Source organism: Caenorhabditis briggsae (assembly GCF_000004555.2).
Source record: "Caenorhabditis briggsae complete genome, chrX, whole genome shotgun sequence".
Taxonomy (NCBI): domain Eukaryota; kingdom Metazoa; phylum Nematoda; class Chromadorea; order Rhabditida; family Rhabditidae; genus Caenorhabditis; species Caenorhabditis briggsae.
In genome coordinates, this window is record NC_013491.2 from 9,403,684 (window position 1) to 9,426,642 (window position 22,959).

At 39.1% G+C, this 22,959-nt stretch overlaps 2 protein-coding genes across 2 annotated transcripts; both read right to left on the reverse strand.

The window, feature by feature from the left end:
* Positions 1–5,047: 5,047 nt before the first annotated feature.
* CBG27667 lies at positions 5,048–5,443 on the reverse strand (the record flags this gene model as incomplete). Its single annotated transcript, XM_045239571.1, has 2 exons — positions 5,048–5,107; positions 5,249–5,443. 2 exons carry the CDS (start codon positions 5,441–5,443, stop codon positions 5,048–5,050), a joined length of 255 nt encoding a protein of 84 aa, XP_045099507.1.
* A 340-nt stretch (positions 5,444–5,783) lies between these two features.
* CBG14390 lies at positions 5,784–21,456 on the reverse strand (the record flags this gene model as incomplete). Its single annotated transcript, XM_002644456.1, has 23 exons — positions 5,784–7,955; positions 8,006–8,150; positions 8,198–8,338; positions 8,412–8,951; positions 9,032–9,192; positions 9,228–9,467; positions 9,518–9,904; positions 9,952–10,870; positions 10,954–11,294; positions 11,345–12,973; positions 13,022–13,111; positions 13,347–13,541; positions 14,113–14,181; positions 15,176–15,244; positions 15,514–15,591; positions 15,794–15,856; positions 15,909–16,889; positions 17,410–17,526; positions 18,624–18,659; positions 18,878–18,976; positions 19,569–19,672; positions 19,967–20,093; positions 21,343–21,456. The coding sequence occupies 23 exons, from the start codon at positions 21,454–21,456 to the stop codon at positions 5,784–5,786; spliced, it is 8,817 nt and encodes a 2,938-aa protein (XP_002644502.1).
* Between the last annotated feature and the right edge of the window lie 1,503 nt (positions 21,457–22,959).

Consider the following 22,959-nt stretch of genomic DNA (forward strand, 5'->3'; position numbering starts at 1 on the left):
TTTCAATTTTTAAATAATTCTTTTTTACAGTACATTGGAAATCGAAAGGAATCTGCAAGACACCGTTATAATAGTAAAAAATCGAGTGTTTTTGTGATTTTCTAAGTAATTTCTTTCATTGAGTTAGCTAATGCGGTAAATATGATTGATAGATTCTAGTTGGATTTTTTGGTACCGTCTAATAGAAGACCTCCCAAACCTTCAACTTCAAGTTCATTTATCTCGATTCTCGTGATAGTTATAAAAAATTTGCCGACAAATAAAATATTGATGATGTTATCATACATTTGATAAATGTTCGATATTTTTCCTAGGAATCGAGACAATTAGGCTGAAAAACGACGGCTTGGGTGGGTTTCCACTATAGCGAACTTTTTTCACTGAAATTCCATTCTCTATAGGTAATCAGAAATGGTTGACAAGTTCAAACCATCCATCACAGAAAGACTGAATACGAGTTTTTGGCTCTAGTTGGTTATTTTGGATTTTGAATGAAAATTTTGGATTTTAATACAAATTTTGGATTATAGAAAAAATTTTGGATTTTAAAGAAATTGTTGGATTTTGAAAAAAATTTTGGATTTTAGAGAAGACCAGAAATTTTTGGATTTTAAAGAAATTTTTGGATTTTAATCAGGAAAATTTTGGATTTTAAAAAATTCAGAAAAGATTCATAAAAACACCTTCTGCTTCTCAACTACTCTATTTTTGGCGTGATTGTTGTTTGTTTGCTTGAGAATAAATTTGATTTGGGTGCTGAGTGAGGTATAGTTTTTTTAGCTTCCAAATCTTTTAAATTTGGTGTCATTTTCAAATTTCTCAGTACAGAGATAACGACTCCTTTTCAGTTTAAGCCTATAATTTCAAACAAAAGACATGTTTATAAAGTATTTCTGAAACATTTCTAGTTAATGAAGTACTGAAAATCAAATCAAATAAAATCCCTTTTTCTCACTGAATTTTTTTTCAAAATGTTCAAAATGTTCAAAATGTTCAAAATTTTTTGTTCAATTTAAAGGCTTAGGCTGAAATGTCTTGTTTTCCTTCCACTGGAAAACTTGCATTCCGCATTAATTTTAAAACATTTAGCTGTGTTTGACATGTTTTCAACGGCCCAGTATCCAAGGGTATATCGGGAAAGGGTACCTCTAGTTCTTAGAGTACATTGATTCCCAGCATACATGGGATATTGTGGTACATGCGGGAGGGCGAAAAAAATTTTCCCTACTGACTGTTTAGTTTTCGCTCTAAATCATAGGCTTAAGCTATAACGACTTTCACCTAAGATCCCGTTTGCCCTTTGAACCTATGTACCCTAAGAACTCAGAGTATCCTCAGCGTAGCCTTTTTTTAAATGTACCCTTCGATCCTGGGTTCCCGACAAGATGTGAGCTATAAAAATTTTAAAAGTTAAAACCTTCGGAACCCTATCAAGCTTGTCTCTAGTCTCAAAATTTTCCCACAATCTTCAAAATCCAAAATAATTTGAAAACTATAAAATGTTTGAAAACTATAATATGTCTGGAAACGACGGTAAATCAGTTGTTCAAATGCTGATTACAGCGAAGTACAGTCAGGAAGAACACTGACCACAATTTATGATGAAAATTTCATCGCACGAAATTTTTAGATTTTAAAGTTTTCAAGGTCTTTAAAATCCAATATTTTCTTCAAAATCCAAAATTTTCTTTAAAATCCGAAAAAATTTTTTAAAAACCAAAATTTTTTTAAAAATCCAATTTTTTTTATTAAAATCCAACATTTTCTTTAAAATCCAAAATAACCAACTAGAGCCGAGTTTTTTCATTTTCAGATTCCCACGTACTTATTTCAGAATTCCAAAAAATAAATCAGAATTCGTGTTGACGGGGAAAAACTTTTGAGTTGTGGGAACATGTCCAAGGAACATTTCATATGTTTTTTGAGTCTTGAAATACATCTTTTTGTCTGAAATCATAGTACTGTGAAAACTAATTCAATTAAAAAATCCAGTTAGGAAAGGTTTGCCTCAACGTCATAGACACCAAGTTCTCCGGAGAATCCCCTCTTTCTAATTACCATATTTGAGCCCACTCTATTTGAGATAATTTACCGTACGCTAATAGAAGCACATCCAATATGCGCGCTTTTAGCTTAATAATCTCGGTTTCCAATGAGAAGTACCGAAAAAAAAGTAAACTGTTAAATAGTTTATCGTGGTTTCTCCAATATTTTATCAAATTGCAGATTTGTGATATATCTAAAAGGAACCGAGATAACTGAGCTCAAAGTTGACGATTTCGGTGAGCTTTTGAGGGAGTAAGCACAATATCTCATTTCCTGTAGAAGCTATAAAAATTCTGTTAACTAACGAAATCTTGATAATATCACTATAAACATTTTATCACTTCGAAAATTTCTGATATTTCTCACAGATGTCGAGATAATTTAGCTGAAATTACATGTCTAGAGATCATGCCCTATCACAGTAAGCAGTAATTGTGTGATTTCCAAAATGAAAGTTCTATTTTTGGAAAATCTTTTTAACAGATCCCTGAAAAACACGCAGTTCATACGGAACCATTCACAATAGAAGCAAAAAACCTGTTTCTAATTAGCAAAAAATGTAAAGGAAAAAGTAGGATTTGATGTAAAGCAAAGGATTTCGTTAGGGAGGATCGGCCAGGAGCAAAAAAAAACCTTCGACACACCCGAAGGCTCTCATAAAAACTTTTGGTTTGTGGCGTCGCTCGCATTCAGGAACCAGGATCTACTTGGGACTCAAAAAGAGAAAAGCAGGACCCCAACGATAGGAGGGGAAAGATTGCACGCATTATTGGTTTTGGGACGGAGATTTTCTTGCGGAAAACGCTCGGATGCGCGTACGGCTCATTTGCTAAATGAGATAATAGTGGCGAGGGCTCCGAAGAGGGCGAGAAAATAAAATAAAACACGAGGAAACGCACATTTTTAGCCCTTTTTCCCTTTCTATGTAGATGGGGTGTTCCAAGAAGATTTGTAGTAAAGGGAAAAACATATTTGTAAATGGGGAGGAGTGGAAGAAATTATACTTTTCCTTTGTTCTGACAAACATATTTCCCTCCAATTTTTCCCTTTCTTTTTTCTGTAGTGGAGCGTGAAATCCAGAGAGGAGCAAAAAAAAACGGAAAGAAGAAAATAGGAATGAAGGAGTTTGTGGCATATGTGGTGGGGTGTGGAGAGAAAGAGAAGAGTATATAAAAAGCTGAATATTAATTTTTGTCACTAATCCTCCGCATCGGAGTCCATTAAAATGTGAATTTCTCAAAATGAATACTTAATAAACAAATGTGTCGTGGGACCTAGCGGAAAATTTCTTATTTTTGAAAATGGTGGATGCTCAAAAGCTCAAAAATTAGATAATTCAGGAAAAATAGCGGTCTCACAATTTTTGCGAAAAAAGTAGTATTGTCGTTCAGTTGAAATTTGAACTTTTTTGGAAGAGAAGTAAAACCAGTAGATCAGAAAAATTCTTCACGACTCTTTATTTATTTAGCTACAAAGTTCAAAGTTAGTGAAACGCATTTTCAATTTGAAAATAAGTACAGTACCGGTTAACAAAACATTTTCAGTGGATTTTTGGCGATGTTGACAATTTTCATGAGTCTGGATCTTGATTGTCAAGTTTGCTATCCCGGTAGAAATTTTGGCTCTTTATGATTTAACGGGGGTTTAAACAATTAACGCGGGTTTAAATTTTTGACGGGGGGTTTAAAAAAATTTGAAAAATAAACGGGGGTTTTGAAAATTTGAAGGGGTTTTGAGAATTAACGGGGGTTTAAATATTAGACGGGGGTTTTTAAAAAGTGTCAGGACGATGTTTGGGGAAGTCTCCAAAATGTTCCAAAGTGCTACAGTTTCTTGTTTTTTGCTCATTTCAGTTGATTTATTCTTTTCTGAAATCATTTTCTTGTTTTTTCTTTTTTCATTTCTAAAGTTTCATGGCACTGTTCTAGAATTACGGAACGAAAAAAACTTTATCCAAGTCTATCATCTAACCTTGGAAGCAGGTACAGGAGGCTTAGAAAGGGAAGGGCGATCAAATAGTTGCTCTTAGAGAGGTTGAATGGTGTTGGCGAGTCAAGTGATCCGGGAAAGCGGTACATTTGTATTTTGGATTCGAGGTTAGAACTAGCAGAGTTATGTAATTTGCCGCCAATTTTCCAATGACTTAGATGAAGGAAATATGGCGTTTCAGCCTAAGCCTATAATCTACGAAGGTTTCCTAGTGTCAAAATTTTTCTACCCATTTTTTTATGTGATTTTCATTTGTTCCGCAATTCTAGAACAGTTCCATAAAACTTTAGAAATGAAAAAACAAACAAACAAAAAAAAATGATTTCAGAAAAGAATAGATCAACTGAAATGAGCAAAAAACAAGAAACTGTAGCACTTTGGAACATTTTGGGGACTTTCCCAACCATGACTCTGACACCTTCTGAAAACCCCCGTTAATTCCCAAAACCCCTTCAAATATTCAAAACCCCCGTTAATTTTTTAAACCCCCGTTAATTGTTTAAACCCCCGTTAAATCACAAAGAGCCGAAATTTTTAAGGGTACAAAACAGACTTTGTTTGAAAATTTCGCATAGTTTTATGAAAATTCCTAGTTTTTCAGCTATGGGCCGATTTCTGAAAAACACCTCTTTTTAATATGTTTTGTACTGAAAACATAAAAGACACAGGTCAATTCTCGGTTAAAAACATGATGAAAAATAAAAGCGCACCTTGCCAAAAAACACCAAGAATATTTTATTGTTCAATTTCATGAAAAAAAAACTCCCGTTTTAAGTAATCGGAAACTCCTATTAATCTTTATTGTCAAAAACAACTTTTTTAAAAGAAATTTCTAACCGTATTTTTGAAATACTAATCACATTTCTGAGTAGTTTTCACTACTCTCACAGCTTTCAAAACAAAATTCGAGGAGGTGTCGAAATGAATGAGCTGTGTAAGTCGTTGTGCTTCGCTTTCGAAGCCCGAAAGTGTCCCTCCCGCACCGCCGTCCCGACCCACTCTCAAGTACTCACTAATAATTGAGATCGAACAAAGTGAAAAGCGGCCAAAAAGAAGAGCGGGACCACAAAACCTTTTTTCATTCTCACCTTTTCCGAACCACTCCCAATGAGTGCTTTTTGATTTGTCGTCCATAAGTTTTTTTCAGTAGTAGCAAAAATGGGTGCAGTAGAACAAAGACACGACAGAACCGAGTAGAACCGAGAGCTCTAACGTGAAAAAGACGGACCTCCTCCATTTCCTTCTCTTCTTCCTTATGCCTGCGTCGTCTGTTTATGGCATGTTTCATTTTTTTATTCATCTGGGAATTGTAGGAGCCACTACAAGATTTTATTGTTGTTGTTGTCCATTGAAACCCACTACTATTTTTTTCTGAAAGAAGACAAGGAAAAAATCTACAGTAAATCATTTTTATTGAGAGTTTTGAGCAATCCGTTTCAGTTTAAAATCGAAGATGGGAGACAATGACCAATACGCGTTGTTAAGTGGTTATAGACTAGTGGGGGTTAGAAGGAAAGAACATGGTTATCATGAAAGCGGTGATTAGAAATTTTTAACAAGATTAGAAATAAAGGATGACTTGAATAAATCTATCACAATACACAGGGAGTTCAAAAAGTGAGAATCTTGGGCCAGTAAAAATAAAAATAGAAAACAAAATATATAACAAGATCAAACTTTGAAATGTATAAGCAGGACCAGCTGCTGATTTCTTATAAAACAGGTTGGATAGAGTCATCCTTCGCAATTTAGATAGTTGGATTTGGCAGGACAACATCAGTTGGCCCTCCAGTGGCGTTCTGCTCCTTGGCAAGACGTTTCAGCTCTTTTTTAGCAGCTTTCTTGGCAGCTTTCTCTTGTCGCTTCACATCATCATCTTTGTCTCCTTCGGCCTCTTTCTTCAGACGCTTTGCTTCCTTCCGTGCACGACGTTCCTCTTCAGTTTCACCTTCATGGGACTTTCTCTTGTGCTCCTTGTGCTCTTTGTGCTCCTTATGCTCTTTTTTCTTCTTCTTTTCCTTGACGTCTGCATGTTCCGACTCCGATGTAGAAGATGTTGGTTTCTTCATTTCCGAGAAGGAGGGTAGTTTCAGTTTGAGACTTGGCATAGATCCTGTGCTCAAACCTTCAGTGGCAGCAGTAGGATTGAAAGCGGGCATCTTGAATTTGAGGCTCAGCTTCGGTGTTTCAGAAGTAGATGGCACATCTGCTGGCTTGGCTGGTGTGTCGCTGGATGGTGCGAGCAACTGCGGAGTGAAAGAGGGCATTCTGAATTTAAGACTCAGCTTCGGTGTTTCTTCAGAAGTTGGAACAATTGCGTCTGGGGCAGCAACCTTGAATTTCAACTTTGGTAGTTCTGGAGCAGGAACATCAACTTCAGAATTTTCAGTTGGAGGCTTGATTTTGAGACTCAACTTTGGAATCTCTGGAGTTAGTCCTGGTGGGCCATTGACTTTGAAGCTCAATTTCGGTAAATCCGAGGTAACATCTAAAGCAGGTTTCTCTGGAGTTGAAGATGGATGAACTTTGAATTTCAAGCTCAGCTTCGGCTTTTCTGAAGATGGCAGAGCAGATGTTGGCTTTCCTGCAGATGCATCGGGAGTCTTCAAGTTGAGAAGATTCAGTGCTAATTGCTTAACCGGGTCCGTTGAAGACTTTTCTGAAGTCATCGAAGGAAGTTTGAACTTCAGCTTGGGCAGAGGCGTCTCTTTTTCCAATGGCGTAGTCTCTAACTTCTCCTTTGGCACTTTGACCTTCAACTTCAACTTCGGTTCGGCGACATCAGCTTTTTCTGGTGAAATTTTCTCTGGGGTGGGAATCTTGAACTTGAGCTTGAGCTTTGGTTCCTTGTTTGTATCAACGGTGATTGGTTTCACTGGCGTAGATTTTTCAGCAGAAGGAAGTTTGAATTTCAAACTGAGTTTTGGCTCAGTTATTGCAGAAGTACCATCATCTAGAACAACTAGATCGTCCCATGATTGAGGTTTTGAAGGAGTTGGTGGTTGTGGCATTTTGAAGTTAAGCTTGAGCTTAAGAGGCGGAAGTTCCTCTGTTGGTTGCGATGAGGAAGCAAATTGGTTGTCACCTTCTTGGGGAGCAGGTTTTTGAGATTTAATTTTGCTAATCAATCCTTCGAGGTCTTTCGATTTCTTTGAAGATTCGGGATCTTTTTCCTTCTTCTTGTGTTTCTTGTCATCGTAAGGCGGGGGTGAAATGGAAGGTATATCAGCGAGGTCTTTGTGCTTCTTGTGATGTTGTTTCGATGGAGCATCCATATCCGCAAGATGCTTCTCTTTCCGTTTCTTCTTCTTCTCGCTCGAGCCTTCTTCATCTCGATCACGATGCTTCTTTTTCTTTTTCTCGCTAGATCTTTCCCCACCGTCACTATCCATGCGCTTCTTTTTCTTTGGAGTCGAATAATCCTCTTCCCTCAGCTTTGGAGACTCATCCACAGAAGGAACTGAAGGCTTCACAACCGGAGCCTTTGTTGGTGCAACCTCGTCGATGATACAGATGTCATCGTCGTCGATTTCAATGGTTTTTGGTGCCACAGCCGACTTGGCAAGAGGTGTTTCTGATATTTTGTCACTGGTACGCTTGAGACTTCTCTCCTCAGCGTTTCTACCTTCACCTTCACTGGATTGTCGAAACTTCTTTGGTTTATGGTCATCCGAATTTCCCTCGCTCTTTGAGTGACGTCGTTTCACGATGTCTCCTGGTTTAGCCACCAATTTAGGTACCTTGAACGTCATGGTTGGTGGTTTCGGAGTAGCGAACATAGCGTCATCAGCCTTTTTCAGTGTTTCAGATGTCGCAGAAGTCGACTGGCTCTCTTCTGGTTTGGATGATGTGTCATCGTCACTTTCAAACAGTTTCTCAAGGAACTTATCATCGGACATTGTGTCGGTAGAGTAGTCGACCTGAAAATGCCTCAAAATGATTATTTATTCAACTTTTTTTTATAACGCACCTCTTTTCTCGCCCTTCTGGACCCAGGCATGACTTCCAGGTAAGCAACACGGCCCTCCTCTTTGGCCTTCTCAATGTAGTCGGTCTCATCGGCAGCGCGAAGAATGTCCTTTGGAATTTCGTCCTGACCACACAAACGAGGCTTTCTAAAAAATGGATTAATGTAAAATGTTAATTTTAAAAGTGAACTTACGCTCTTCTGCGCTTGTCCGCCTCCACTCGATCTTCATCCATTTTCTGGAACATGTCGAATTCATCCTCTGATCTTGAGATCATATCATTGATCTCTTCGTCGTTGGGGACATCTTCATCTTCAGCAAATTCGTTGTCAGCCCTGTGAATGAATTATTGAATATGATAAATATTAAGTTTGTTGTTAACAAGTTGCGCAATTGAAAACGACTTACTTGATAATATTCTCCAGAATCTGTCTGCGTTCTGCACCTGTAGACCGGTTATCAAACTTTCCAGCTTGAATAACTTTTTCATCCACATTCAGCTTAAATCTAGCAGAGGCCAAGATCTTTTCTTCCACAGAGTTGGCAGTAATTAAACGGAAAACTCTGACTTCCGCCTTCTGTCCAATACGATGAGCACGGTCCTGTGCTTGCATATCCTGATGAGGGTTCCAGTCAGAGTCAAAAATGATTACAGTATCCGCGGTTTGAAGATTCAATCCAAGGCCTCCAGCACGGGTGGAAAGCATGAACAAGAAGTATTCGCTGTTCGGAGCATTAAACTTGTCCAGAAGTGCTCCTCGTTCATCTGTTTTGGTGCTACCATCTAAGCGGAGGTATTGGATGTTGCCACCAGCCAGGTAGTCTTCGACAATAGTCATCATAGCCGTCATTTGGAAGAACATTAGGACACGGTGACCACTTGCTTGAAGTTTTGGAAGGATGCGATCCAATAATTCCAGTTTGCCGGAAACTCGGTACAAGTCTTTTCTGAAAATATATGGTTTTAGTTTTTTTACGAATGAGCCGGCTTTAATGTATTCAAAAGGAAGACAATTGAATCTACTCACGCTGAGATGAATTGTGACTTCCAGAAACTCTTGCAGGAATCCTCCACATTCTCAAAAAGGAACGGATGATTACACAATTTACGGAGGTGCACCATGGTGTTCATCAATGAACGACTTCCAGTATTGGTCTTCCCGTCCAGAAGAAGACCCTTTTGCATATGCTTGTAAAGAACTTTCTGGAGTGCAGACATCTCACACTTGATAACAAACTCCATCTTGTCAGGCAACTCGGATTCAACTTCTTTTTGAGTCTTCTCAACAAAAATGGTCGGAGAACTTTGTGAAGGCGTCGAATGATAAGCATGGTCTCTTCAGACGTCAATTCAACCTTCTCCCCGGATGTTTGGAATGGGGCATTGAACCATTGCTCAAAACTGGCGCATGATTGGAAAATGGATGGAAGTAGGAAATTAAGAAGAGCCCACAGCTCGGGTAACTGAAAATAATAAATTATTGATTTAGTTTGCAGCTATTTTTTTTACAAACCTTGTTCTGAAGAGGAGTACCAGTGATCAGCAATCGTCTCTGACACTGAAACCGTGTGTTAAGCATTTCAGTGAGTTTGCAGTGCTGGTTTTTCAATCGATGACCTTCGTCGATCATCATGTATTTCCAGCGGAGCTTTCCAAGAAGAGCCTTCTCTCTGATGACGTACTCGAAAGTAGTCAGAAGCACATTGAATTTTCCAGACTTGATAATTGGTTCGCTGCTTTTTCGGTTTTCTTTTGATCCCTTGAACACGATGAGGTGAACACTGGGCGCCCATTTGTCAAACTCATTCTGCCAATTCGGAACAGTGGAGAGCGGAACGATTACAAGGTATGGTCCTGGATTCTTTTTAACTTGCATCAAGTAGGTGATGAATGCGATGGTCTGAAAAATCAAAGTTTAAAGAAACACCGAACACTTTGAGATCATACCTGAATCGTTTTTCCTAGACCCATCTCATCGGCAAGAATCCCGTTGAGATTGTTGTTGTAAAGCGAGACCATCCACTCGAGACCTTTAATTTGATACGGTTTCAGCTTGAGCACTGGGTTCCCATCTCCCATCATTGAGTGCTGTTCCTTGATCTCCTCACGGATTCCGTGCGCTGTTGTGTAGTAGTCCTCGACGTGAACTTCAGCCTCCTCATCATAGTCATCGTCTTCATTCCGGGCCTTCTCCAATATAGTTTTGGCCTTTTCATCCTCGGCAAGTCCTTCATACTCTTTTTGTGGAGTTTTCTTGACTGGAGCACCATCGTTGACCGAATCCTGTTGTTGTTTCAGCAAGTCACACAAACTTTTGATGTACTCATCGGTTTGTTCAAGAAGATACACCAAACGCTGATCTTTCTTTTCATCCAACATGGCACGATAACCAACTTCATCCTCTTGAATCAGCTTTTGAATTCTCATTCTTTCAACCCTTTGTTCCTCTCGTGCCACTCGTTTTGCCTCGTTTGAAATGTACTGTTGCATTGATTTGTGCACCTTTCTGTGATTATTCAAATTTCTTCTATGGAATTCTTTGAAATCTCTGGCGTGTTTTTGAACTGCATGTAGGAATGGCATGTTGGTGGCTCTTCGTTTCTTTTCCAATGCTGCACGATCCGGATGTTGTTTGAGTTCCAATGCGTATTCAGCTTTAGTTCTTCGGATGGAGTAAGGATTGATGAGGAACTCGGTTGGTGGCACAAGAGTTGTATGTGACAACACTTCAGCACGGAGTTTGGCTTGGAAATCACGGAGGCCCAATCCCAGATACTCGATTTTGGCTTTCATCTGTTTGTCCTTTGAAAAGGTGTCAATATTCTTTCTCAAGTAGGCTTCACGATTCTTCATGTCTTCTTTGCGGCTGGAAAAAACACACAATTAATATTTTTATTTCGGCAGTAGGAGATGGTTGTAAAAACTCAGCAATATATTTATAACACTAACTAGAATTCTTTCTCCTTGTTGATCACTGCCAGATCGAGTCCTTTGAAAGTCACACCGAAATTTGGCTCCGGATACGCGTTCACCAACTTCTCAATGTTTTCACTGTGTCGTTTCTCTTTTTCCTCTTCAGTTTCTCCTTCCGGATCCGGTCCAACATCATTTTTTGGTTTTTCAATAAATCGATGCTCACGAGGAGTCGGTTTAATGAAAGGAACATTTGGATCGTCTTCAATCAAAACCATCAAATTTTGTACAGCAGTGTATCGACGGTCCCATGTCAAATTCAACGCTTCCAAATCCACTAGAATTCGACTGAGCTCACGAATCACGTAGGCTTTGTACTGAAATGTGCACTGTGTCATGAATACGATGTGTTAGTTAGAAATCTTACCTTCGGAGTCATTTTTTGTGTTCCCTTGCAATGTAAAATGATTGCTTCTCGGATTTCAGTCAGATTCTCTTTTTCCTCGACTGGTTTTAGTGGTAGAGCTTGCTTCAATTGAACAGTTTTATTTTGAACCATTCCGTTAGGCCTCTGGGTTTGTTGCTTCATTGGTGGTGGATTTCGAGAACCGTTCCTTGAATGCTGTTGATTCATAGCTGGACCCATATTTCTCTGCGGAATCGGTAGTTGTGGAACAGCTCCGTTTAGACCTTGCAAAGATCCTTGGCCAGGTGGAGGTGGGGAACTGGTAGTTGGATCCCCACCTGATAGATTGGTCTTGCGATTACCTTTCACTGGAGGTGTGATAAATTTGGGCATATTCTGCTGAATCATCTCACTTGGCATCAATTTCAAAGCTTCAGAGACAGGGGTGTCAGCCTGCAGCACAGTCGGTTCCGTATTTGCGTTGTTCTTCTTAGCTCGGTTTCTTTTCCTAGGAGCCGGAGCTGGAGGAGGTGGTTGCTGTTGTTGGAGGACAGGTGGAGCCTGTTGCTGATTCTGCATATTCATATTATGCATATTTTGTTGCATCGGCATTTGATGGTTTTGGCCTCCCTGTTGGTTCGTATTGATGTTCTGGCTCTGTTGGTATTGCTGGCTCTGTTGGTGTTGCTGGTTCTGCTGGTTTTGCTGGCCTTGCTGACTATATTGTTGGGGTCCATTTCGCTGCTGTTGGTTCTGTTGACTACCAGAACTCCGTTGCTGTTGATTCGACTGGTCCGGTTGACTCGACTGACTCGAAACGCTTGGCGGATTAGAGACTAATGCGACGAGCTTAGTTTCTCCGTCTTGCTGAACCAATTTATACCGAACACCGTTGATCACAGCAGTCTCTCCTTGGATATGAATCTCTTGTTCGGTGTCAACTTTGACCATCTCGTCGACTCTCGGCATTTCTTGATTCGGCTGAGCTTGTGCAATCACCTGTGGCTGCATCGGTTGTTGTTGTTGCAGTAGTGGAGGAGGTTGGTTATCCTGCTGATGACTGCCTTGATGTGGCATATCCGATTGGCTTATATCTTGCTGAAACCCCATCTGAGCTCCGTGCTGATTCGCTTGCTGCTGGTGAGCTCCTTGTGGAAGATGTCTCTGATGATGACTTCCCTGCTGATGGATGACTGGCGGTTGGTTCGTGTCGTTCACTTCCTGTTGTTGCATGTGATGCTGCTGTTGAATCTGTTGTGGCCTTGGAGCTATCGGTCGACCGTTTGGGAGTGGTTGGTTGTGTTGTGGCATTGCATTCTGCATGTTTTGCTGCTGCGGCTGCTGCATAGGCGGAGCTTGTTGGTGCATGGGAGGTTGCTGGTGCATCGGAGACTGTTGATGCTGTTGGTGCTGTTGTATCTGTGCAGGATGTTGCACCTGTTGTTGATGCATTGGGACTTGTTGCTGTGGTACTTGCTGCTGCATTTGCGGCTGATGCTGCTGCCCTTGCCCTTGCCCCTGAAGAAGTGCCATCCGCATGGGACCTTGCTGCGAAGAGTTTTGCATTGGTCCACGCACAATTTGCTGCTGTAGAGGCATCTGTTGTCTAGCCGGTGGCTGTCGTTGCAGATTCTGCTGGTTTTGAGGTGCCTGAAATTATTATCGGGTGAATTTGTCACATCGCTTGAAACTACTCACCTGAACAACTCGAATTGGTTGCGATTGATGCTGTTGTGAAGGTCCTCCACCACTATTCATCCCAATTGGTCCACCGCCTTGTTGCTGCATCTGAAATGAGCATTTTAGTTAGTCATGCGTATGGCCAGAAAAACGGAGGGTCGAGAAAGAAAAGGGAAAAATTTTAGTGCCCGCCCGGAATCTATGCTAGGCTCATAAATATTTACTTTTGCTTCTTGGTTCCTCATCTCATGTTGTCTTCTTTTTCTTAGGGAATATGTGAATGTCATTTGAGAGAGCCAACTGCTTATTATCTTTTTTAAAAATAAAGTTAAAAGATTTTCACCTGCGAATCTTGTTGTGGTTGTTGTGCTTGTTGCATGCGCATTTGTTTTGGTGGTGGGGCTCCGCTCATACTTTGAGGCATCCGTCTCCTCACCGTTGTGTCTTCAGATGGACCTTGTTCATATACCGGATTTGATTCATCCGGATAGGGTTTTGTAGCAATGCGATTGCCTCTGATGATAGGTCCTTCGGGCAGCTGAAAAGAAAGATTTTCAAACTGTTGTGGCCCGTGTTCATGAGAAAAGGTATAGGGATAGGGAAAGGGAGCAAGGTGAAACATTCAACGATACATTTCTCACCTTAATGGGTGGTAGGGACATTAATTCTGCTAAGGTCCGCGCCTGAAATGCTCAGAGTTTTGTGTTTTGTTACCCTCTAAAAACAACAAACCAAGCGAAGAGAGTTTAAGGCACAGAATCAAATCAAAATCTGTTTTGTTAAACTCAAAAGAGAAACAACAAGCAAACATTAATATATTAATTTTAAGTTCACACAAACTGGCATCTAATTTTTATGTTTAACGGAGGTCCAGGTGGTATTTGCGAGTTTAGATCCTAATCAAATTTCTTTCATATTCACTCATGACACCTAATACATCCTAACACTTTTTATCGGATTCGACTCACATTAGCAATAGTTATAATTCGCTCTCGTTGAGGAGGGCCATGCTGAATCTGGAATTTGATAGGCTTATTCTAACAAACTCCAGATAATACGGATCAGCGAGAGATATCACGAAGACTAGGGGAACCAAATAATTGACTAACCGTTTGGTTTTGTTGCTGTTGTATGGGAGAGGTGTCGATGACTTGAGAGGGTCCTTGTTGAGTTTGAATCTAAAATAAAGAAATGAATTAGTGATGAGAAAGGAAGAGATAGTAACATGATTCCACTGGTTTGAAATGTGAGATTTATAGAGGGAAGATAGCGAAGGGGGGAGTTGGGAAGCACACTAATTAGTTTCAAATGTCAATCTCTGCTCACAGCTTGTGATTCGCCCGCCGAGAATTAGTCGGTTAATTTATCATTGACATTTATTAATGACAGTTGTATGATTGATGTCAAATCAGATGCGTTAGGTTACCTGGAACTGATGCAACGGAAAATGATTTGGAATTTGAGGGCGAACTAGATGCATCTGAATTATAACTCCTTCGCCACTGATTGTTTAATTTGGTTTGGCCTAATTCAGTTGCTTGGCTCAAAATTTCCAACCTTTTCCTGTTTTATTTTTGGTCGTTATAGCATTTTTTAGAATTTACAAACTCCTTGACTGTCCAAAGTTTTCAATTTTTTTGCCGAACTTTTTGAAAAATTTTTACACTCTGCTTTTCGCGCGTTTTTATTCTGCCAAGATTTTATTGCTATTAAAGTTGAACAGACAGAAAAACAATAGCACTTTAATCCCTGAAATTATGATATTTTCCTCTTTCTCATTTTTTTCGTGGTTTGTCCGCTTGTATGCCATGTTTTCATTCTAAAAGCCAATCGTTTTTTAGATTTATTTTTTCCATTCTGATTCCGAAGTCCCAATTCTCATCTTTCAGATAGCTCAGTATGCATTCCTCACGTATTCTTTTAACGTGGCAGTACGGAAATTTTCCTCGTGTCATGCTTTTATTTGCTTATCACTATCATTGCTCAGTGTTGTGAATACTACTTGTGTCTGCGTCTCACTTTATGCCACCGCGCATCTTGCGCGCGTAAAACGCTCATATGAACACATTTAAATCATTTGATTTGCCTAAAAATGTTACATATCATTTTGATGTCTACTTTGCCATTTTCCGGCCTAAAATACATTTTAGTCCGGTACTTTTTTGTGCTAACCTGGTGATGTGGCGGCTGTGGAGAAGCGTGGTTCATCTGTTGTTGGCCACTCTGCTGCAGATGCTGAATCTGAAACACTTATTTGTAATTGCCAGGTATATATTTTTAGTTTCAATTTCCCACATATATTTTTAAATTCCAAATAGCCAACTTTTTTTATTCCTCTTTTTTTTTAAACTGTCCTACTTCCAGTATACTCCATCTTGCTCAAAATTCTATTGCTTGCCATTTTTCACTGTTAGCTATCATTACGATAATTTTATACTCAGTACTACTAGAACTTCATCACAGAGTAGTTTCATTTCAATCCTTTTCTAAACACTAAATGGTTTACCAACCTGTTGATGTGGCTGCTGGGGAGATGGTCCATTCATTGGATGCTGTCCACTCTGTTGTTGCACACCATGCTGTTGCATCTGCATAAATAATCAATACTAAATTTTACTAAATTCTTGATTTAATTTCTGCATTTTCTCAAATAACTGATTTGCTTCAAGCCAATCTTTCCACCGAAACGGAAATTAGCTTCCGTTTTTGTAAACTTTTTCTCAGAGAATTGATTTTTGAATATCGAATTTTTTGAAATTTCGTTAGCATAACTTTCCTCGTTTTACTCACCTGAACTTGGTGATGCGGTTGTTGTGGAGACAGTCGGTTCATCTGTTGAGGTCCACCTTGCATCTGAAAACTTGTTCATTGAGTATAAAAAGATATTTTTGAGACTCTATCTTACCTGAGTTTGCTGCTGCGGCATCATCCTTTGTCCCTGCTGAGGGTGCGGCGAAACCATTCTCATCCCTTGTTGCATGTTTTGATTTTGCTGCATGTTGCCTTGGGGTTGCTGCATGTTCTGATGCCCTTGCTGCAGGTTGCCCTGTGGTTGCTGCATATTTCCTTGGGTCTGCTGCATGTTTTGTTGGCCTTGTTGCATATTGCCCTGTGACTGCTGCATATTGTTTTGTAGCCCTTGCTGCATAATTGGACTTTGCTGCATATTTTGATTCTGCATGATCCTCTGCTGTTGTGGCGGCGTATTCATATGCTGCAGAGATTGTTGGTTTTGTTGCTGCATTCTCATTTGGGGTTGTGGCTGATTCTGAATGTGATGCTGTCCTTGTGGATGTTGCTGAGTCTGCATATGTCCCTGCTGGTGCTGTTGAGCTTGCATTTGTCCCTGTTGAGGTCTCATCTGATGTTGCTGCTGAGGATTCGGCCTTATTTGCTGTTGCTGTGGTGACTGTTGGACCGGCTGTTGCTGCATCATTTGAGGTTGGGGTTGTTGTTGGCCTTGCTGGGGACGCATTTGCTGTCCCATGTTCATTATATGCCCCTGGGATTGGCTACTCTGTTGGACATGTTGGGAAGATGGGCCTGGCTGATTTTGCATATGTTGTGGAGATGGTCCCGGCTGATTTAAGTTCTGACCACTTGGTACTCGCATTTGCTGGGGAGACGGTCCAGGTTGTGGATGGTGAAGGTGTTGTGGTGATGGTCCCGGCTGCCGTTGTCCCTGCATATTGGATATTGGTGGTTGGCCCATATTACCATGTTGCATATGTTGGCCTTGTTGAATTTGGTTCTGTTGGGGCATCTGATTTTGTCCCTGTGGCACCATCCTATGTTGGCCCGTAGGCGGCTGAATCTGTTGCGGTCGTTGGACATTTAACAGTTGTTGTGGTGGACCTTGGTTGTGTTGCTGATTTATCATATCAACCTGAAAAATGATATTTTTGAAGTTTTGTTTTGAATCAAAAGACAAAATCGATAATTTTTGTTGAAATCTCACGAAAATGTGTCGCTTAATGTTTTACATCTTTTTCCTGTCTGACCAGCGGGAAAGTGTAACATTTTGATAAAGATTAGCGAAACATTCTCGTTTTCTTTGCGTATAAAACATGTATCTTCTTTTTGATTTGCAAAATATTAGTGGCAATAGCGAAATTTGAATAATTTCCAATGCGAACAAAAAACACTTAGTTACTGCCGTGGTTCTTGCGAAAGAGTGGTTTAATGAGTGACACACACGCTAGGCGCAGACAAAAAACCCCCGTGCTTTGGGGGGAAACCTGTACAAGAAGATCGATATGCAGGCAAGATCGGCCTTGGCAGAAATTTGCCTTTCAGGAAGATATAAATATTCAAACCAGTTCCGAAAGTTTTCTTGGGGAGATGATAATTCAAGAAGTATATTTGTGAATAGGTTTCGGATTTTCAAACGAAAAAAAATTACTTACCCTCAACTGATACTGTTCGACGCCAACTACAATTTCGTAGATCCGTATTCGTTGAAGATTGTTCTCGTTACGGGCTTGGTCCCAATCTCGAAAGAATCGGTTCAACGCCTCGAGTAACTGTAAAAAATGTTTTAATGTGTGGGAAAAATGGCAACAGTGAGAGGTCGATAAAAGATGACCGCCTGGTAGACGGGTAAAGAGAGACAATAAGAGACGAAGAGGGGTCGTACACGCTGCGCAGCGCAGAAGGCGAACTTGCCCCTCTTAGTCTCTCTGTGCGCAAGGACGGGTTGATTGCCGGACGGGTATTCCCGCGCATCAAACGTGTACGCAAACACCGCCACGTCATAATGCAGAACAAGTGGAACGGGTTAGGTAAGTTTTATTATTTTTAATTGCGGATAGAACGGGACGGATGAGACAAATCAAGAAAACAGTGACAACAGAGAAAAAACATTAATTGAGAAAGCGAGAAAGTTTGAACTCAAACATGTCGTCTATTAATTCAATGTTCTTCTTGAAAATGTTCTTCTGTTGTTTCCAGGTCCAGTTGTCTTTTTTTGAACAGATGAGGACCTGCAAAAATCGATAAGGTCCAGTGGATAAGAGAAAAAAAGGGACATGTTCGTTGCTTTTTGTCTCTCACTCGTGCGAGGCGAGGCGAGCAAGCAAAAGCTTTTTTTCTTTTTTGAAATAGAAAACAAAAACTAATGTAACAAGTCGGACGGGGTAGAAACGAGCAGATGTGACATTGGGAGGCTTCTCATCGAACGAGCTTTTATAATCGGGTCTAATTGCTCGAGCACTGTCTAGCAGGGCATATAAAGAGGACAAAGTCTTGTTGGTATCAAACGGACACGTATTGCCAACAAAAAATAGTTGGGCAAATAGTACATGACTATATTTGTCTGCCTATTGAAAACCCAATCACGCGATTTTGTATCGATACAGACCTTCTTATCTTTAAAGTATTCTAAGAAGAAGCAGGAGTTGAACTCATTCGAGAAAAGTTCATATATTGTTTTTTCGGCGGTGGAGAAATCTTTGGTGGAATAAATGTTTACAGCAAGACTTCCTGAAATACTCAAAAACGTTTCTTGAATCTGTGAATTATCCTCTACCGTTCATAGCCAATCTCTTTTTCAAAAGTTGAATGATCTCCTTTTCCAGAATTTTTGACACTGGACAGATTACATCAGCCCTTTTGTTCTCACATGCGTCCACAATGATATGATCATATTTTTTGTTATCTGAAAAGTTGTATGAAATTTAGTCATTTTTTCTCCTGTAAAGTTAAACTTTTCTTAATATAATCTACAAAGTCTGCATGAACCACTCGCATCTCTTTAGTTTCAAAGTGATCAAAGTAGTTTTCAGCAATGCCGATCATGATTTCTTCTTTTTCTACAACTGTTGTATCCAGCTGTAATCAGAGCTTACAAAACCGGGTTAGTCAAAGTCAGCTTACATTTAGATACGAAATTTCCGACAAGAAGTTGCTCATTACTCCACCCCCAAGGCCGGCAATAAGAATATCCTGGTGTTCATTCTCATCAAAAGATAGGCTCTGAAACAAACTGTGCAAATGAGACTATTGGGGGAAAAAGCGGAAAAAATAAAAAAAATTCAATGAAATAAAGAAATTAAGACCGGAGAAATGAAGAATGTCCCCAAAAACAAAAAAGGAAAATTATAAACAAGGGACAAAAAATTATAAAGCAAACACTCTGAAAAATAATTCAAGCTTCAAAGTAGCGCGAAATATCCAGCACCCGTTTGTTACTTCTGGAAAATATAAAAAACAAAAGGTCGAATCTCTCAAATCGGCTCCAGGTCAATTTCTCACCGGATGAGATAATGCAGGCAAATATAGGTTTCAGACTACAAAAATAGTTTGAGGGTTTCGAAAATATGTTTTTACTGGTAGACCTCATTCTGAAAATCAAAAAGTTGCACATTTTAATTTTCCTCAAACATAAATGTTGTCTAAATTTTCCTAATTTTAGTTGTGTTCTACCAGAAAAGCATTCTTGAATACGCTCAAAATATTATTAGCAACCTATCCATTAACCGGATTATCGTGATTGCTCACTTTTTTTATGGAAAAAAACCGGAGTCTCCAAAACATATTCAAGAATTATCCACATTTTCCAACTTACGTCCATGATGAATCCGGCAGCTACAAGAAGTCTTGCGTATCTGGCATTAATCACAACCTTGTTCACAGGCCATTCTCTGGAGTCAAGGTTATCCCAATTTACCGCTGAAATTTCGAAAATCTTCTCTTCTCAAATCCTTTTCATATTTCAAACTCACGTTTTGTAGATTCCACCTCAACACCTGTTAACGAATACTCGGTGTGTTCTTCAAGCAAAAGATCACGTTTTGTAGTCAACCTGTAAGGTTGGAAGAGAAAGAATCACATTGCGAATGTTTGGAATATTTGATAGATATGGTGACTTATACGTGGCGAGATAGAGTGAGAGAAAGAGAAACATAGCCGGGGCATTGAAATGGAATTATCAATCGATTTTCTGGCCATAGGGAAGCAACGCACATGCAGTTGAACACCCACATACACATATGCAGTTTTCGGGGCAATGAATCGTGGGAGCTGTACACGAGAGGAGGAATGGTAGATGATAGAGAAGAGGAATTGGAGATACGGAGATGTTATGTACTAACTATAATAATGAGACGCTTATTTGAAAAAAAAATGCCTTGTTTTACTGACTAATTGGATGCAATGGGTAGGAAGTGTACTGCAAAGATTTAAGGCGGGGGGGAGGGAATTTTCTGCTAGAAATCCGTCATTATATCATAAAATTGTTAAATAATAAAATGCTTCTTGTAGAATTGAAACATTTCACTAAATGACGAATTGTTGATAACTTTTTAAGGAACCGAGATATTTGAGCTGAAATTGTTTTTAAACCGTGGGCTTCTATTAGCGCAGTTACGGTAATTTTGAATTATTGAAAAACTCAAACGTTTCTGTGATCCGAGCAAAGTGTTTTCATTGAACTGTAATAAGCTAAATAAAGTTGTGGAAGTTAGATAAGACCAAGTCAATAAGCTAAAAAGGTCAACTGGAAACTTTTGAGATGTACCAGCTTTTTCAAAAAAAATATTTGATAGGGATAGTTTGAATGATGAAAATTCAAGAACATCTGACCATAGAGACAATCTTATGTAGAAATGAAAAATTTGTTTACAGTTCCATTCCGATTTCAAATCCAATCATCTTTTATGACTCATAACGTTTCGGGGTTTGAAATTATTTCGAAACAATACGCTTGTCACTGTTTTTCTGATACAAATCAACCCTACAAAACAACCTCTAGAACAACAAATTTTTGTTTTTCATATTCAATCTCAGAAAAAGGTTCGACAAACCTTTTTTATAAAAATGCTCCCTGATCGATCAGAAACACGTTCGTCTAGCCGAAAATAACTTTTTATAGGTTCTGAGAACATTATACCTTCTTGCCATTCAGAACGTTACCCTCTAGAGAGTTTTGATTATGTGCAGAAGTGCAAAGAAATGAGAAAAAAGACCTCAACGAGTCAAAAATCAAAATTGATTAAGTAAATGAGCGAAAAACTAAGAGCCACCCCAAATTTTCCGGTCGATACGAAGATGGCTTTGTGCACTACCCAATCCTCTTCACTACTGGGTTTTAAAACAAAATCCATCTATTACAGAAGGCATTGAATGAAGGCAAAAAAGGTTTCGCGAAAAGGGACACAGACGTTTTATGAGGAAAAAGAGGACCTCTGAATGCGGGGATGAAGAATATGGACGAATATAAAAAGCCATAAAAGCGGGTTGCTATAATTGAGAGCTCCATGACATTTAATTTTGTCTTTTCCATTTTTTTCCATTTTGTTTCGCTAGTCACATCACATCTGTCAACCGAAAAGTTAGCTTACCTTCCATTTTCTAAGTAGTAAGAGTCGACAATCAGGAAGCATGTATTGGTATCCGGGATGCATTCTTTTCCGACAAGTTGATGTTTCTGGAACCTTTTTGTTAATCAGGATCATTTGAACTGGAACTTTTCGGTTTCGGACTTCTAAATTTAAACAATAAGTTTCCAGAAATCGTACTTTCAAAGTTTCAGAATACAGCTTCAGAAAATCAGAATACTCCCAAATTTTGAAAATTTAAATTTTAGAAGCTAGAATGGTCAAAAATCAGTATTCTCGAAAAGTAACTGAAGTTTAAAAATTGGAAATTACCTGAAATCAAAAAACGTGGAAATTTGAAATATTCCGTATTTAGCAAATCGGATTTACGGAATTTTCTGGAACTTTCGAATTTCGGAGTTGAAGAGTTGTATCAGAATTTCAGAAAATCGGTATTAAAAAATCGTAATATTCTCAGTTTTCGAAAAAAAAAGATATTTTGGAAGTTTTTCGTAATCCTCTTCGTGATTTTGAAGTTCGAAAAAATAGGGATTTTGAAATATTGGCAAATTTCGAAACATGAAAATTCGGGATTTTCAGAATATGTTAAATGTTTGGTATTATGGTTATTGATAAATGTTCTGGTTCGAACAAATCATAAAAGTTGAATCAATATAACGAAATTTAACTTTTGATGAATATTCTCCAATTATTTTGGTTAAAAATGCATTTCAAAAATTCTGCACATCATTGGGATTTCAAGAATTCCGTTCCACACTTCTGAATTCTCACTGAGAACTAAAGTGTTAAATACTGACAACACAACATCAAACCAGGTACCTTTTTGAGTAGCTCATCCACCGCGTCTCCTTTCTTCTTTGATGTATATTTAAACAGCCCAAAATCAAATGATTCATAATACCAAGCCAACACCTGAATAAAACTTTCTGACTTCTGAAAGTTTGAGTATTTTTACCAGTGCCGCAATGAGAACAGAGACGTGAGGAAGAAGCCTGGTCTGCATTTCAAGATGGTGGAGCCGACTAACCACCTCAAAATGACTCCAATTAACTGTGCCATGTTCGTCAATTTGCACAGCCGCCTGTCCGTGATACATTTTTTTGGATTCCGTTTTGCAAAACTAATACGTTATTTGCACTGCATCGGAAATGTGGGATTGTGGAAACTAGCAAAGAGAAAAATCAGTTTTGAGCTGAAAGTTGGCAAAAGGGCGAGTATGAAATATGAAAACAATTGTGAGAAAAATGGATAAAAGTTAGAAGCATGGGAACGAAACAGGGGGAGAAATACTCGATTTTCTCAATTTTTCTCAATCATGAGAAAAGAGAAAACTGACTTTGAAGTTTCAAAACAGATCAGCAGATATGAGAAGAAAAAGAAATAGTAGAGATAATGCCAAGACCTCCTGAGTAAATAATTAGAAGGAAAAGAAAAAAAAACGACATGTGCCGAAAACCCACCGGTACCTCCAAGATATGTTTCAAATCAAGGCAAGAAAAGTAGAGAAAAAATGAGAAAAAGAGAAGAGGAAAACTATGTTGATAATCATGCTGCCCAGGTCAGCACAGCGGAAAGATGTGAAGACGAAGACTTGAAGCCTTTCAATGCATTTTCTCACTG